General features: G+C 47.0%; 1 protein-coding gene across 1 annotated transcript in view; it reads right to left on the bottom strand.

Annotated features, from left to right (window-relative positions):
• LOC126532125 (clotting factor B-like) overlaps positions 1-14933 on the bottom strand; it is a 54928-nt gene that overhangs the window by 4116 nt on the left and 35879 nt on the right. Inside the window, exons 7-12 of the mRNA XM_072288370.1 lie at positions 11045-11212; positions 10345-10755; positions 9714-9790; positions 5785-5903; positions 3392-3672; positions 819-964 (exon numbers count right to left, since the gene is read on the bottom strand). Of these exons, the coding sequence (XP_072144471.1) occupies positions 819-964; positions 3392-3672; positions 5785-5903; positions 9714-9790; positions 10345-10755; positions 11045-11212 (1202 nt within the window). The remainder of the gene's footprint in view (positions 1-818; positions 965-3391; positions 3673-5784; positions 5904-9713; positions 9791-10344; positions 10756-11044; positions 11213-14933) is intronic.

Genomic DNA, 14933 nt, shown 5'->3' with positions numbered 1-14933 from the left:
GCGGGTGTACGCGGTCATCGAGTTAGTTGTGTTCGTGTTTGCCTGAGCGTGCGTGGTGAAGTGCTGGCTCATTTAGTTAGTAGCTGAATCTTTACAGCAGTTTATGCAGCTGATAAAACGGCTAACCTTACTTTATGTAGATGTCTAATACTTTGTGCTCGCAATCAATGCTTCGCCTGTGCGGCGAAACTGTGACATTAATATAAGTGTCCCAAATTTAAAGAAAATCGCTTGTGGAAGATAGCACAATTCTACCCTTCAAGCCAAACTACTCGATCAGGCGACCATTACTTCTACTAGAAATGAAAATGCCTAATTAAATGCTTAACACAATTATACTTATCTTTTTATTGAATTAAACTACGGCAGGTATTGCAATTTATGAAATACTGCCGGTGAGTTCGCAAGGCGTATCAACTTCCATCGAACGAATTGATGGCCCAGTTAATTTTGGGCTTCAATTCATTAAGCAGTGTTTTCTTAAAAAAGAAGGAAGTGGAACAGTGCATTTGTACCACAACTTGACTGTGCATATCTCGAAATCATTTTCATTCTCGGAGTTCGTTCGAAGTGGATATGCACTGCGAACTCCCGAGCTACAACTCGTAGATTGAAATATGTGCAATCAAGTAATTATTTAAACAGTTAATTAGGGGAATTATGAAAATTATTAAAATAATTATTTCAATTTCTTGTAGAATTAATGGCCACCTCATCGAGTAATAAGCGTTAGAATTTTCCTATTTGCCACAGGCAATTTTTCAAAAATTAGTGCAACTAAGTAAAAACCACCCTATATATTACATAAAGAAAGTCACCTGGCAGGAGTCCTGGCGTCCATTGCCGTCGCCTGCGCACAGATAAACAGAGGAGATGGGCACCTCTTTCTGGAAGGCCTTCTTGCATGTGTCCTCGTCCCATATCTTGATCTGTGCCTCCTTCAGAACATCGCTGGACTCCCCGTCTGCGCAAGTAATTTATCGAAACGTTAATTTTACCTTCTGCGGCTTTTAATTGAGGTAAATTGAGGAAAAACGAACAGACCTCAGCTTCGTTCTTGTGGAAGTGGTGTAATGATCAAGCAAGCCTACGTGCCCCGTCAAAGACTAGTTTTCGAGGAGCAAAATATAGTAGTTATAATGTAGGAGCTCTTGGCTTTACACACTTCTACCGACGTGGTGAAAATACTCGCGATAGTTCACAAGTGTTTCTTTCACCGGCACAATGTAGTAACACAAATATACCGAAAACAAATAATCAATGAATGGTTGACACGCCCAAATAATGTTAAAATAGTGTACATTTCGCTCGAAAGCGACACTATGGTTTGACAGAAACTTAAGAAATACGCTGCAATCGTTAGGACTGTTTGTGTAAAAGTAAGGAATCTAATATGCGATTCCAAAAAAAAAGGCCGCAAAATAGGGAAAGGAGGGAACATCGTGTTGACAAGCTCCACGTGTTACCTAATTCAATAAAAATATATATGTTATTGTCGACTGGTCCCTGCGGGACTATTGGTGCTTTTCTGTTCGTTACGCATTCTAGTTATCAGTCCTGAATTCTATTCCTGCTCTAGTAACACCTTCCATTCGCTTGTAATGAATACACATCAGAATGACCAATCCTCAAGAAGAACAGTTTTGTCCAACTTGCACGCACGCAACAATTCTATAAAATCAATTCGCTCAATCGGAGTTGTTTCTCAATCGAATGGTAGTTTTTATCAAGCCTGCAAGTCTGCTTTCTCACATTGATTCGAAGCCTATGCACAGATACAACTTTCGATGGTGCCGCAGTGCCACGGCGTTCGTGAGCTGCCACTAAAGCTAAAAAAAAAAGGAGACAACTCATTACTGATACTGGTAACGGTTGCCTTGTCAAAACATTGCTCGCAACGAATTTCGCCAAACCAAAGGACAGCTATGCTAGAATTGTTCGCCTAAATTGAAGGCTGCAGTGAAAACAAACTGCGATAGTTAATATCAGAATGACAGAGAGGTTAGAAAGGGGGTAAGGTTAACCTGCTTTCATATGATTTGCTACACAACAATAGGGAAGGGTGAACAAAATTAAAACAAATAATAAGACATGATGCCCACTCACGCACAGCACCTTTCACTGGACAAGAGGGAAGAGAGAATTTATTATAGGAAATGAAGAGATATCGGCTTCAGCTAGCATGATCTGACCTGCTGCTTCGCACAGTCAGAAGGAAAGGGGACAAAACGTTCACTCGACAATCAAATATGGTCCCACAATCCAGTCGTCTTTTAGAAGGGTAGCAGGCTAGTAGTAGCTAGCGTCGAGGCAAGACCGAGGTTAGATATCGTTTGCAGCTAAACAAGGAGCTTTATTGTATTTATGCCGGGAATTTTATGGCTGTACCGAGTAGCGAAGATCTAATTGTTTCCTTAAGCGCACAATCAGTGCGTTCCTATTCACGATTTAAGGTTACTTTTGTTCTGTAAATGCATTCAGTTTGACAAAGGTTGGCCGTTTTTGAACACAGGGTCTTTCATATGCTTCGACACACTCACTCACAAAACAACACTTCTGGGAACTCGCATATTTCTAAAGTTTGATTAACCTAGATTATATTGCATTATTTTGTGATTCCTAGAATATAGTTGAAAAAAAAAAGATAAATGACCTTGGAATTATGAATACTTGCAACCAGTTTAAGATCGAAGAGAAGATTCAAAGGAATTGGCGCCTTTCTATTTTCTTCTTGTTAATCAATATTTTTTGCAGTAATTTTTATCATTCATAGCACCTTAACTTATGTATAAGTGAAATTAAGAAGCAGGAGACACGTGCTTCCAACATATCGTGCTGATCCCCGAGCTAAATTCATCTGTGTCAGATCTGTATCGGAAACCTCCAGCGCGAAAATTAGAGTTGGCCGTGTTGGTGGTCAAGTATTTTTATTTCCACCAACGCTGATGGAAACACAGGCTTCGTCCTCGAGCTCACATAGGAATTTAAAAGCTGGGGTTTATTCTTGTCGGGACGATAGGCTAGAATAGAAGAAAGGAGCACTAATAAGTATACAACCATAATAACGGCTTGCAGATGTTTCTCCTCCGTCGCCTTTCGTACAAACTGTAGGCGCACCTCTGCGATATCCTTATAGCGTGTAGCAACCTTTCGAAGACAATGGAGAATCTATTTTCTGGAAAGTTGTCTGGAATCGTCCATGTAGATGTTTTTGGTACGAGAAAACCAGAGTGTCACTGAACATTCCTCACATCACCTGGAAACGGTGATGGGGATAGGCGTATAGAAACATAAGTAATTGAGACACGAATGGCGCGTGTTGACCTCCTTAATGAGCGCTTTTTTTCTTTTTTGCATATTGTTGCCGATGATGACTGCAAAAGCAACTTACTAAATGCAGTGGTTCCCCATCCGGTGACGAATGCGTGGTATCCGTTGAGGTCCCGTGTTTTGAAGTCATCACCATACGGCAGGCACACGGGCCTCACAAACTTGTTGAACCTCACGGGACGTTCCATTGTGAGGACGGCTACATCGTTCTTGAAGGTTCGCGCCACGAAGTCGGCGTGCCGCTCCACCTTGGACACAGGAACGTCGACGGGGCTAACCGCGTCGTCGCTCCTCACAAGGTTGTGGTCACCCAGGCGCACAGTGAACGAAGATGCCGGCAGGCTGCACGAGAAAGCCACTTCAGGACACAAGCGGCCACACCGTATGAAACCTGACAGTCAACGTTCCTCCACATTTGCGCAGCGCATATGTATTCGGATCCAAGCCACTGTTTCACTGCTGGAGTGTAAGGTAGCGCTAGGTGAATGACGGAATACCTCAGGTGGTCGAAATTATTCCACTTCACCCTGGAATAAGGCGTTACTCAGAGCCCAGGTGCTCTCTTTTGAATGTGAAACTACGTAAGCCATCATTAACTACTTTGCGTCTACGACGTAGACACGGTGTTCCCGTGTTTTGCTAGTACGAGCAAAGTACGTGCCGCAGGAATGAAGGCAGTCTCAGTTAGGTTTTATAGAGAATGATCTGTATGCAACTGATAGAAGGTCTGCGAATTAGCATTATTGTTTTCAAATTGAAAAACAAGTTTTTGTGAAAACCAGTGCTTTAAGTTCACCACGGACGAATAGAAAGCTTAAGCCCATAAAACGTTCACGGTACTTTCCATTAGCCTTTCAATAGCGCACGCTGGGTGCCTTACAACGTGTGTAGGCGCCTCTAGTAGGTACCGTTAGTTCGACACAATTTGTTTCGCAGCATGCACTGCCAGCTGGGAAGGGTACTGCCACACAAATTTAAAACTGTGAAGTAACTTCCGCGCTTCTCTGCAAAGCGTGAACTTCGCACATGCTAGAATAGCCCGCCAATTTCTCACTTCTAATGTCTCATGACTGCAAAGAGCTTCTGGACCCCAGTATCAAATATTACTCCCGAAGCGTAGCGGTGCTAAGCTTGAGGTCGCGGTGTCGATTTAGTCCACGGCTGCTACATTTCAGTGAAAACAAAATGCAAAACCCTCGTGTACTTAGATTTAGGTGCACGCTAAAGAACCCCATGTGATCAAAATTTTCCGGGGTCCCCCACTACCGTGTGTATCGTAACCAGATTTACCATATCTCTCGTAACCGTGGTTTTAGGAAGTAAATACGCAGAATTTAATATATTGTTAAGCATGAATTATTTTTCACATCAAGACATGCGAATAGCGGAAGCTTGCTTGCCGGCCTGTCTAGCACGTACGTTAGGCAGCAAGCTTTCTCGAACCGGCAGCGTTCAGTGGACGGTTCAAACATACTCCAAGTAGAAATAAGAAGAAAAATGAAGAGGAAGGGACTTTAGGTTGACACCCAGTTTGCTGCCTTACAAAGAGAAGGTAAAACTGAGAACAGAAAAAAAAGTCACCGTTTCGCCCGAAATACGAAGCATCGATTGCGAAAGCAAATTAGTAGACAGCTATATGAAGCAAGAATAGTAGTTTTGTCAGCCATATAAACTTGTAAACATTCGCTTACTAACTAAATTAGCAAGCATGGTAACACACACGCACACGCAAACATGAGCACACCTCACTCGATGACCGCGGAAACTCGCTGTCAAAACTCTGGAGTAAGGAAGCGCGGCAGCAGCAGCGAGCGAATCGACCTTCGTGCTGTTTCTTGCTTCAACGCGATCTAAGTGGCGAAAACACAGCGCACACGAAGCTATCATCACTCTGGCTGCGACGCAGATTGCTTTCAAGATAGGGCCCGTGCGACCACGCGCGGCTGCGCCATACACAGCAGCCGCCGGAGTAGAACGACCTCCATCACTCCCCTCCTCCCCCACGCCTTGCGTGCGACGGAACACGGCGCGCTTCCTCCCCTTTTTCCTTCTTCGCGCGTGAGATTGAACCATCATCGGCTCACCGGCGCACGCTTTTACGCTTTTACTAGTAGATGCAGCATACGGCGCGCGGCGACGATGACATCCCTCATGGGTTTTATACGGAACATCACGGCGGCGGCGGCGACGACGACAGAAATACGCCTGGAGTATCCGTGTAATTGCGATCGCAATAAAACACAGTTTGCACGCTTATGTACTCTCTGAGTGGTCGCCAGACATTTAAAGAACATATTCAAAAGCACGTTGCTTGTACGTTGTAGGTGGCTACGTTATTTTCGCTTTATCGTTCTGGTATGGTACCCAAAAAGTGAGATGTGTCGCCGCGCCTAATGGGGACCGGTGTGCTGACGACCAGTGTACCGTCAGCAAAGCCATGGCTGGTATACGTACTTCGTCGCTCGATGTCCCACGACGACGCAGTGTGCCGCAGTCACCACGTGCCTGTCCGTAACCAGCGCCCCTCCACACGCAGCGCTGTTCACGCCACCACTGTTGATGTAGATAGCCGCCTGCAAATGACAACCCGGCATTGGGGTCACACGGCAGAATCATCGGACAATGCCCAGTGTTCACTGCGCGCTAGAATCGATCGGACGGCGCGATTATCTTTGGAGATTCGTGACGTGTACGCTGTGCGCCTTATAACGCCATGATCACGAAAAAAAAAATGGAATATGCCGCCTGGATCCAAGGACTTCGAGCCGACACCTGACGCCACCACATCCAAAACTGCCGGACCATTCTTTTCAATAAAGTTTACTTTTCTTCTTCTTGTTCTTCTTGGTATATAATAAAGAAAAAAATAAATTGGTCGTCTAGCCTCGTTGTGCTTATAGGGGGCGTGTGCGTCGTCTCACGCGTCAAACATCTTTTGAGGGACATGTTAAGCGTGCTTAAAAGAAGAAAAAGATTCGGCAGTTCTCGCTTGACTTGACTTGACCCGCAGAGCTTTTCACGCGGGTGAAGTACGCCTTGAGCACCGTCACGTCTTGAAGGGACATGCTGGATATAATGAAGGCTTATTGCAAGTGAACTAGCAACCCTGCCTAAATGAGCACTTCGTTAGCGTTATATAAGGGCCCGTAATGTGAAATTAACGGTGATGTGATAAAAACGGAGTGCTGCAACGATGCGCACCAAACACAGAATCAAGAAGGACAGCAAACACTGGTCTGCGCTGGAACCAAAATTTTTCCTTGTACATGAGACGAGTATGCTGTAACTTCCTCTTTCCCCCCTTATTTTGGCGTGCTTATTGCTAGCTGCCAAATACCAGTGATATAATTCAGTTTCAGCACTTTGATTCAAGCGTGCAAGCATTCTGATTCAGGTTAAAAATTTACTGCGTTTTGTTTCCAATATTGTGCTTGATAGTGCGCAGTTGGAAATATGAAATATTGAAAAATTATTCGAAATCACGGAGTGCTATCTGGACAGCGCAGCAAAACATGGACACAAGAAGAAACAAAGGCGAAGACAAGCGTTAACTATCAACAACGAAAATTTATTTCCGGGATCGGTAGTACTTATGCACCCAAACAACCACGTGCACAGCGATAACAACCATGAAGATACATGACGCATGAAAACAATCTAAAACCGCTACATCAAAGAAATACACGAAAACCTAAACGACATACTGCAAATGCGGTCAGCTTCCATGGCATGCGCAAATAATCCAAATCTCTCGCCGACAATCATAGTGACGGTTGCTGATGCAATGGTCAGCGGCTAAGAGGATTTGCTCACCAACGCAAGATTTTCTCAACAGAGGCCGCTGACCAATGCATCGGCAAACCTTCACTATCGTTGTCCGCGAAATAGTTAGATTATCTGCGCGTGCCATGAAAGTTGACCACATTTGCGATATGTCATTTAGGTTTTATTGTATTTCCTTGATGTGGGGGTTTCTGGGTGTGGTTATTTGGGTGTATAAGTACTACCGATCTCGGAAATAAATTTTTGTTGTTGATAGTTGGCGCTTGTCTTCGCCTTCGTTTCTTCTTGTGTCCGTGTTTTGCTGCGCTGTCCAGATACCATTACACCATGACCGACCAACAAGCCCATATTGCCACCCTCTTCAATTACTCGAAAGATGTGTACAAATAATATTCCATTCGAGGACCGAATCGAATATTTCTACCATGACCGACGGTCATAGCAGAAAAAGAAAACGAGGCCAGAACTTAACCCACTAACTCTCTAAATGGGATAACATACCTCGATGCCGCACGCAAGTGCGTCACAGACGACTTTGCACACTCTCATTTGTCAAAGTGATGTTTTTGTACTTTGCATCTCTCAGAAACTTGCAATTTGGCGTATACTGTGACGCGCTTGCGTATACGTTCCCGCACACTTAACACACTTGGATATTTCTGCTAGTTACCCCCAAAGCGGGTGAAGTTCACCTATAATGCTATAAAGAAATGCGTGACTGATTGTGAGATCGAGCCTCCGTTTCCCAGCATAACATTCCAATGCTTCTACCGATTGGCCACGATCGCACTCATGCTTCACTCGTGCCAAAGATGTCCAGCGTGTGCGTCACGCGCCACTTTCTCGCATTCTTTTTTCGTGAGAGCTAACGCTTTGACAGGTGTGTTAGACTGCACTACCTTCAGGACTGGCGCATATTGATGCGAGCGCGTCAAATCGCCCATCGAGCGAAAAGAGTCGGCGGCGTCTGTAGCAGCCAATGCCATTGGCTGCGACGCCACGTCACGAGCGTGTGAGGCGCGCTCGCGAAGCTGGCTCGCGCTTGCTGGCTCGGGCCTCGACGGAGCAGAGTGGGCGAAACGGGACAGCTGCTGCCGCGGTGCTGCGTGAGGGGAGAGGGCATCGCCGCGACGCCACCTCAGCCTCGCCCTCGCTCTCAAAAGCCTGTGTCATCCGCGCGAGCTCACGCTTGCGTTCTAACTGCACCTCGGTAAGGGCAAATCAAAACGTGCCGAGTGCCTCAACGCGCTACCTTGCCCGCGAGGGGTTCGTATCTCAAAGGGGCGCTCAGCGGCGTCAGTTTGACATTATTGCTTTCGCATAAGAAGTGCTCGTATTTTCTTTTTCTGTTAGACACCTCCAGAGTGGGTGAAGTCCGCCTATAATGCTATCGCAATCATAAAACACGGCAAGTGTTGTAGTGAAGCTTTCCAGGTGGCTCAAGGAGCCAGGTTTTTCCTGCTAAACCGCTGCCATTCCCCATCGCCAGCGAGTCCTGAGTCGGGGTTTTGAGCATTAGAATGGACTGACGATTTGCACCTAACGTTTCCCACTTGCGTTCTTAATAAACAACGCGTCATAACCTGCAGTATAATGACAAACTTGCTAAATTGAGTACAAACAAGAATGCGAAGACCGCTTCATATTATTGGTAAAAGAACCGTTGTCCGTTATTTGAATTCCTATTCCAAAAGTATTCGATTCGTTTCGCTTGCGGAACTATTCAATTCGCATCTGATCCGGTCTTGAAAACTGCTACACGGATACCGCTACTTCCATTCGAACCGTGCCTTGGAGAAAAGACGGTCTGGCAAAAAGTGTCACCGACGTCTGACAGGGCGAGAGCTGCCGGCCTTCTACTGCATAATGTCGGGGCACGATGTGTGCACGGTTTCGAGGGTACGTTGATTTCTCTCTGCTTGCATTTGTGCCCCACATTTTGATTTTGATTTTTTGTTTTTGTTTTACAATGCCCACTTTATGCGTCACCCGTTTATACTCCACTACCTTACAGCAAATCCGGACCGGGCGCTTGCTACTGCCGTTGAAAAGAAAAGTGTACAATCATTGCATTCGGCCGGTGCTAAAATATGGGGCAGAAACTTGGAGTTTAACAAAGAATCCCGAGAAGACGTTAAGGACCGCGCAAGGAGTGATGGAACGAAAAATTTTAGGCGCAACGTTTAGAGACGGGAAGAGAGCGGTGTTGATCTAAGAACAAACGGGGATAGCCGTTATTCTAGTTTATATTAAAAGAGAAAAAAAAAATGGAGCTGGGTGGGTCATGTAATGCGTAGGGTAGATAACCGATCGACCATCAGAGATACAGAATCGGTACCAAGAGAAGGGAAGTGCTGTCGAAGACGGCATAAAACTAGGTAGGTGATGAAATTAGAGAATTTGCAGGCGCAAGTTAGAATCAGCTAGTGCAAGAGAGATCGCAGAGAGATGCCTTCGTCCTGCAGTGGACATAAAAATAGGCTGATGATGATGATGAGGACCTCACAGCAAGATGCGGCGCTATTTGAGGACAAAGATGGCGAGATAAGAAGGAGCTCAACATGCCCCTGTGCAAAGAGTTCAGGGAGCAATCGACTCACCATCCAGGGCCATGCACCGGGTTCTGACTCGCGGCCCCCGACGATGCGGCTCACGCTCACATTAGTCTGGCCGCATGCTGCGCAAGATAATACGCAAACGGCGCAAAATTAAGAAGCATGAACAAGTATGGCGTATACATAAAAAATCGCCACTTGCTACTGTTGGAGACAACAAATGACAAGTGGCGGAAAGGTGTGTACACTAAACTGTTACTAAACTGTACACTAAACTGTGTACACTAAAAATGTGTTGCTGTGTGCTCATCTGCTTCTGAACTTCGAAAAACAAAACTTGGCATAGGACTGACCTCTTCGGACAACATAAAGTTTTACCGAGATGATTTCAGGAGGCCTATAAAAACTGCAGCTCTTGAGTATAAACAAGTGTGACAGCCCACCTCACTTTAAGCCTTTAGGTGACCGCTGTAGGAAGTTACCGCTGTCCATGCTCTTCTTCTTAGTCTGGGATGGTAACCGACGGTCACTTAGGCAGTTCAAATAATCTGGTGTCTGCATGCCTAATGGGACAATGAGCCCAATCGTCTCAACTGGTGCTTTGGGAGAGGCTCGCGCTTCGGACATTGAAACATCAAAAGTGGGTCACAATGAGTTAAACACAAGCGTTGCTCACCAGCGGGCAGGAAGCGCGGGTAGTTGGCAATCCTGGGTCCTTCAATGAGCTCGGAGTTATCCCGGTTTGGTGGGCCTTGGGTTGGTGGCTGCCTGATCGGAGGACGGGTAGGAGGCCGCGTCGGAGGCCGCGTCGGAGGCCGCGTCGGAGGCCGCGTCGGAGGCCGGGTTGGAGGCCGGGTTGGAGGTCGAGTCGGAGGCCGAGTTGGAGGCCGAGTCGGAGGCCTCTGCTGTCCACCGCTCGGGCAACAGAGCAGAGGCACATTGCGTGAAAATCCGCAGATGTAGCGCCGCAGGAAGTTGTAGTCCCGAACTGATTGCAGCGCCGTACATCTGGCAAGCTCGAGGCAGCTGCCTGGCTCGTCGAAAGGCGTGCGGCAGTCGTCCTCGTCGGGAAACTCAAAGGAGAACGCTGCGCAAGACATAATTTTAGCACACATAAATCTGGTGAGTTGCAAAGTGCTTGTGAAAAGGCCGCAGGCCTTGATGGCCTGAATGGCAGAAAATTTGGCCAAAACGTACGGCGAAGCCTTGCTGTGTATGGTGAAGCCATTGAGAATGAAAACAGAGTTGTGCTAAGTTTGGTTTCATACTTTGCAACTTTAGTGCACCAGAAGGGCCATATAAGCTTCGAGTAGTAGTACATTAGTAGGAAGAAAAAAATTCTGTATGCGCTTAACAAAGGATGTACACGCACATACCGCCTTGCGCCTTCACCAGACCGCTGAGGGAGACCGCTACCAGAGTGAAAAGCGATAGCAGGACTCCTGTTGGACCCATGTTGTGCTCTCCAAGGACGCTGCTCGTGTTTCTTATGGTTCGGCCTCGAAGGCGCTGGTCAGTTATGAGGCTGGATTCTTGGTGTCTTTCTTACGCCCTGCGCGAAAGAGGAAAGCAGGTGAGACAAACAGCAGGAGACATTGCATTTTGACAATAGCGCAGGTAAGACGACATTTGAGCTCTATTCTTTGTATTAACAGACGGTCAGATATTCCACCGAATACCACAACTTTAGCCCGCGGAAAGCAGTCTGATGCTGAGTTCGCGTCATATAGACTCTGTTTATTTATTTTTCTACTCGGCAGACAGGTAAACACCAAGCACGTCTTTGGTGCCCTATCTCTATAGCCCACTGAAACGGATGGTCACAGACTCGCAGCTGCCCTAAAACGTCTTGGTGATTGACTGATATAGTTGCAGCTGCTTTCGGAAGGCTGGACTTATGTCTGGGTGAAGAGACGCGCGCATACTATTTCATGGGCTCCTTGATTGCAAGATTTCGACGCACGTCCTGCGGAAGCTGAAGCTTTGTATTAGTCTCACAGTGCCGGGAAGTCATCCGCCGTTGTTAATGGCTCGATTATACGCCTCCTCCTTGGGAACACAGATAAATTTCGTACATGTACTTTCTTCTGTGAAATCAGGCACCTTCTTAGCTGCGTAATGATTTCATATCTGCGAAACGTGAAAGCACAGGTTTATTTCTGGTGGCAAAAACTAGAACTGATGTTTCTTTTAGCTGGGTCACTTTTAGTACCTGCTTATTGCTTTCTTTCTGTTCTTGATTACTTCCGGCGTCTTAGCACTGCCTCCGCTTAGTTCCACTGTATCTGTCGCATGCACTGCAGGTGCTGCATTCCTGTATGCGCTGCAGGTACGTAAAATTGAGTGGCCGGCATGCAGCGGCTGGCTTCTGAACTGGCACGCGATATCCCGATTAAGCATTCGATGCCATTTCTGTTTTCACCTTGGTACGCTGTGTGTACAATCAATCATTATGCCAGGGTAAGTCAGGTCACGATTATGTTTACTCTTTTTTTTTTTGCTATCATCTTTGAATGTAAGAAGTAGCATATCGGGAGCCTGTAGCATCCCGCTGCCTTCATGACATGAGTCAAATCAGCATGCTGCTCTCTATGTACGTGCAGTAGAACTAAGTGAGTTAGCGAGCATTCATCATCCGAATGTGTTAGTAAAGAATTACATAAAAGCCGAATTTTTTTCGGTGTTCACAGTGCAACATAGTAAGTGCGTGACACTTTGTAATACTTTCCAGCAGCGAGTGATCGGTTGTTATGCAGCAGAAGCGACCATTAAACGGTTTGTGAAGGTCCTGAACGCATTCCTGATGCAGAACACAGCATATCATCACAAATGTGCGTAACATGTTTATGGCTTCTTGCTTGCTTTTTTTTACGAACTGGCCGAAGCCATATGAGAGAGAGAGAGAGAGAGAGAGAGCAAAGATTTATTAAAACTCAAGATTTCGGCTTACTATATGCAAATCTTGCTGCTTTAGTTGAGGATCTTGAACTGGTACAGAGCAGAAGAATATTAAAGGGCCCCTCACCAGGCCCCATAACAAATTTTGGTTGTACGCTGAGAGAGCGAGAGAGAGAGAGAGAGAGAGACAGACAGACAGACAGACAGACAGACAGACAGACAGAAGAAAGGGGAAATGCAGGTGGGTTAACCAGATGAAGTTCCGGTTTGCTATCCTACGCTGGTGAGAGAGGGGAGGAAATAAAGTGATAGCAAAGTAGAGATAAAGAAAGGCTGAAATTGTTACGTGTCCTTTAGGAAGTGTACTGGCGCAAAACATTTTCAAATCGGCTCATTAATAGCCGAGATAGAAATACTTCAGTGCCATGAACCCATGATTTCAGGAGGCGAGCTCCACTGCATAGCGGGACACTCTCTCCACTCGCCCCGTCTAGCCTCCGCAAGCGAAATTTCTTTAGTGCGTTCTCCCATACCGGACCTCGAGGATCGCATACGCCACGGGCCCCGCCATCATTCCTTTTCTCCTCGCTTTCTTTTTTTCTTTTTTGGCGGAATTACATCTCTCTTGCTCGGTGCGAAGTAAAACAAAAAACACGCAGACATTCCGTTTGTGTGTTTTATTATTTCTTTAAACTTCCATCGGTCAATTCAAGCAATAGATCACACAAATAACAGATGGTGCTTTGAATAATTCTCGAAGTCACGTGTCATCACAAGTGACGTCACACTGTAGACCCGAGTACGTAGGCGCAGGGACGCGAGTACGTCACTATCCGGCTTGGAGCGCAGCGGCCGCGAGAAGAAGGGAAAACGGCGTTCGGATTGAAATTTCAGACCTTTCCGCTGCGCGCAGCGATGTAATTATTTCCAAACACGATCGTTAGCGCGCATTGTACGCTCTGCGCTTGTCAGCTCAAAATGGCCAGACCTGATGAGGGGCCTTTAACAAAAGCCAAAAATAATAAGGAGGCGTAAGCATAAATTAAGCCCAGACAACCTAAAAAAAAGTTTGAATATGTTTATAAGTCCTGATTGGTGAAGGTATAACAGCAGCGTCCGCAAAGCTCAGATCGCGTCCCCAGTTCAGTCTCAGGGCCCTATGAAATCAGCATTATGTATTTGTCATCGGATATCAAGTCAAGTCTTCCATGCTAACCACTCTGGCAGTGCATATAAGGTTCACCGCCGTAGTTCCGACAGTGTGAAATAGTTACAGAAGGCCAAACACAAGGCTGTCTAGAGCCTGACATGCAGCAAGTAACAAACTATACGGCAACCACGACACACTGCGCAAACCATAGTTTAGGCCATGGGGCGCGACGCTGAAGGAGGGAACGTCGCGCGTGTGCGGTCTGAGCTTGGGATCGAACACGTAGACGCCGGGAACCCCGGCCTCGCGGGCCTTGCGTAAGCATTAGCCTGGCGCGCTGTGGCTCCGCTCGCCCCCATCAACAAACGCTCGTCTGGGGCGCGCACTGAGAAAGGGTTGGCGGCGCGTCTGTATAGTGGTGGCGGTGCGAGGCGAGGGTAAACAGGCTTGCCGAGTCTCAAGCTGACCTCAGCCAGCGGCGCGTGCTGATGTCAGAAGGAAAAACACATCCCTTCCCTCACCCCCGCCCCCCCCCCCCCCCCTCTCAGCACTCTTCGAGTAGACGCTCGAGCACAACGTCAGCTGGCGGACAGGACCGGTTTTCCGGCTGACGAGTGCGCCGTTGGCCTGGCGCCAAACGAGCCACCCGCCGCAGACCACGGTGCAAGGCATGGGGCAGCACGGCATTGCGTGGAAAAAGCGGCTCCGCGTAACAGCCACATTTCGGCAGCAGGGCGTGAAAGAGCGAACAATGCGCCTTGCGGCATGTCTGCTTCCCCCCCCCCCCCCCCGGTACATTGCTGCAGTGGCTGCGTGGACGCACGCCTCGCGGCGTGATCGACCGATCAACGCCGGTGCCGTGTCCTCCGAGAAAAACAGAAAGGCGCCTGTTTGCGTGCTGGACTTCAAGCTATGCGCGGCGTTTATCAAATTACTGTTCACTTCGCAGAACAGTTGTAGACAAAGAGGATTTTTCAATTGCGAAGTATCCGGTCACAGCTCTTCTTTTCTTTTTTTTTTGGGGGGGGGGGGGGAGGGGGGTGGTGGTGATATTATCCTGCTCCACACAGCAGTTATACGTACTTAGATTGTGGCAGTGCCCGACGCATTGTCGTTAGCGCTATGACATCGCACACTTGTTATGAGAAATCGTGTCCACGCTATATTGGTTGTCGCTGTGCTGAATCATAATTTTTTCTTTTTCTTCGGTTTTTCAC

This window comes from Dermacentor andersoni, chromosome 5 (genome assembly GCF_023375885.2).
Source record: "Dermacentor andersoni chromosome 5, qqDerAnde1_hic_scaffold, whole genome shotgun sequence".
NCBI lineage: Eukaryota > Metazoa > Arthropoda > Arachnida > Ixodida > Ixodidae > Dermacentor > Dermacentor andersoni.
This window is presented reverse-complemented; position numbering and strand designations above follow the sequence as displayed.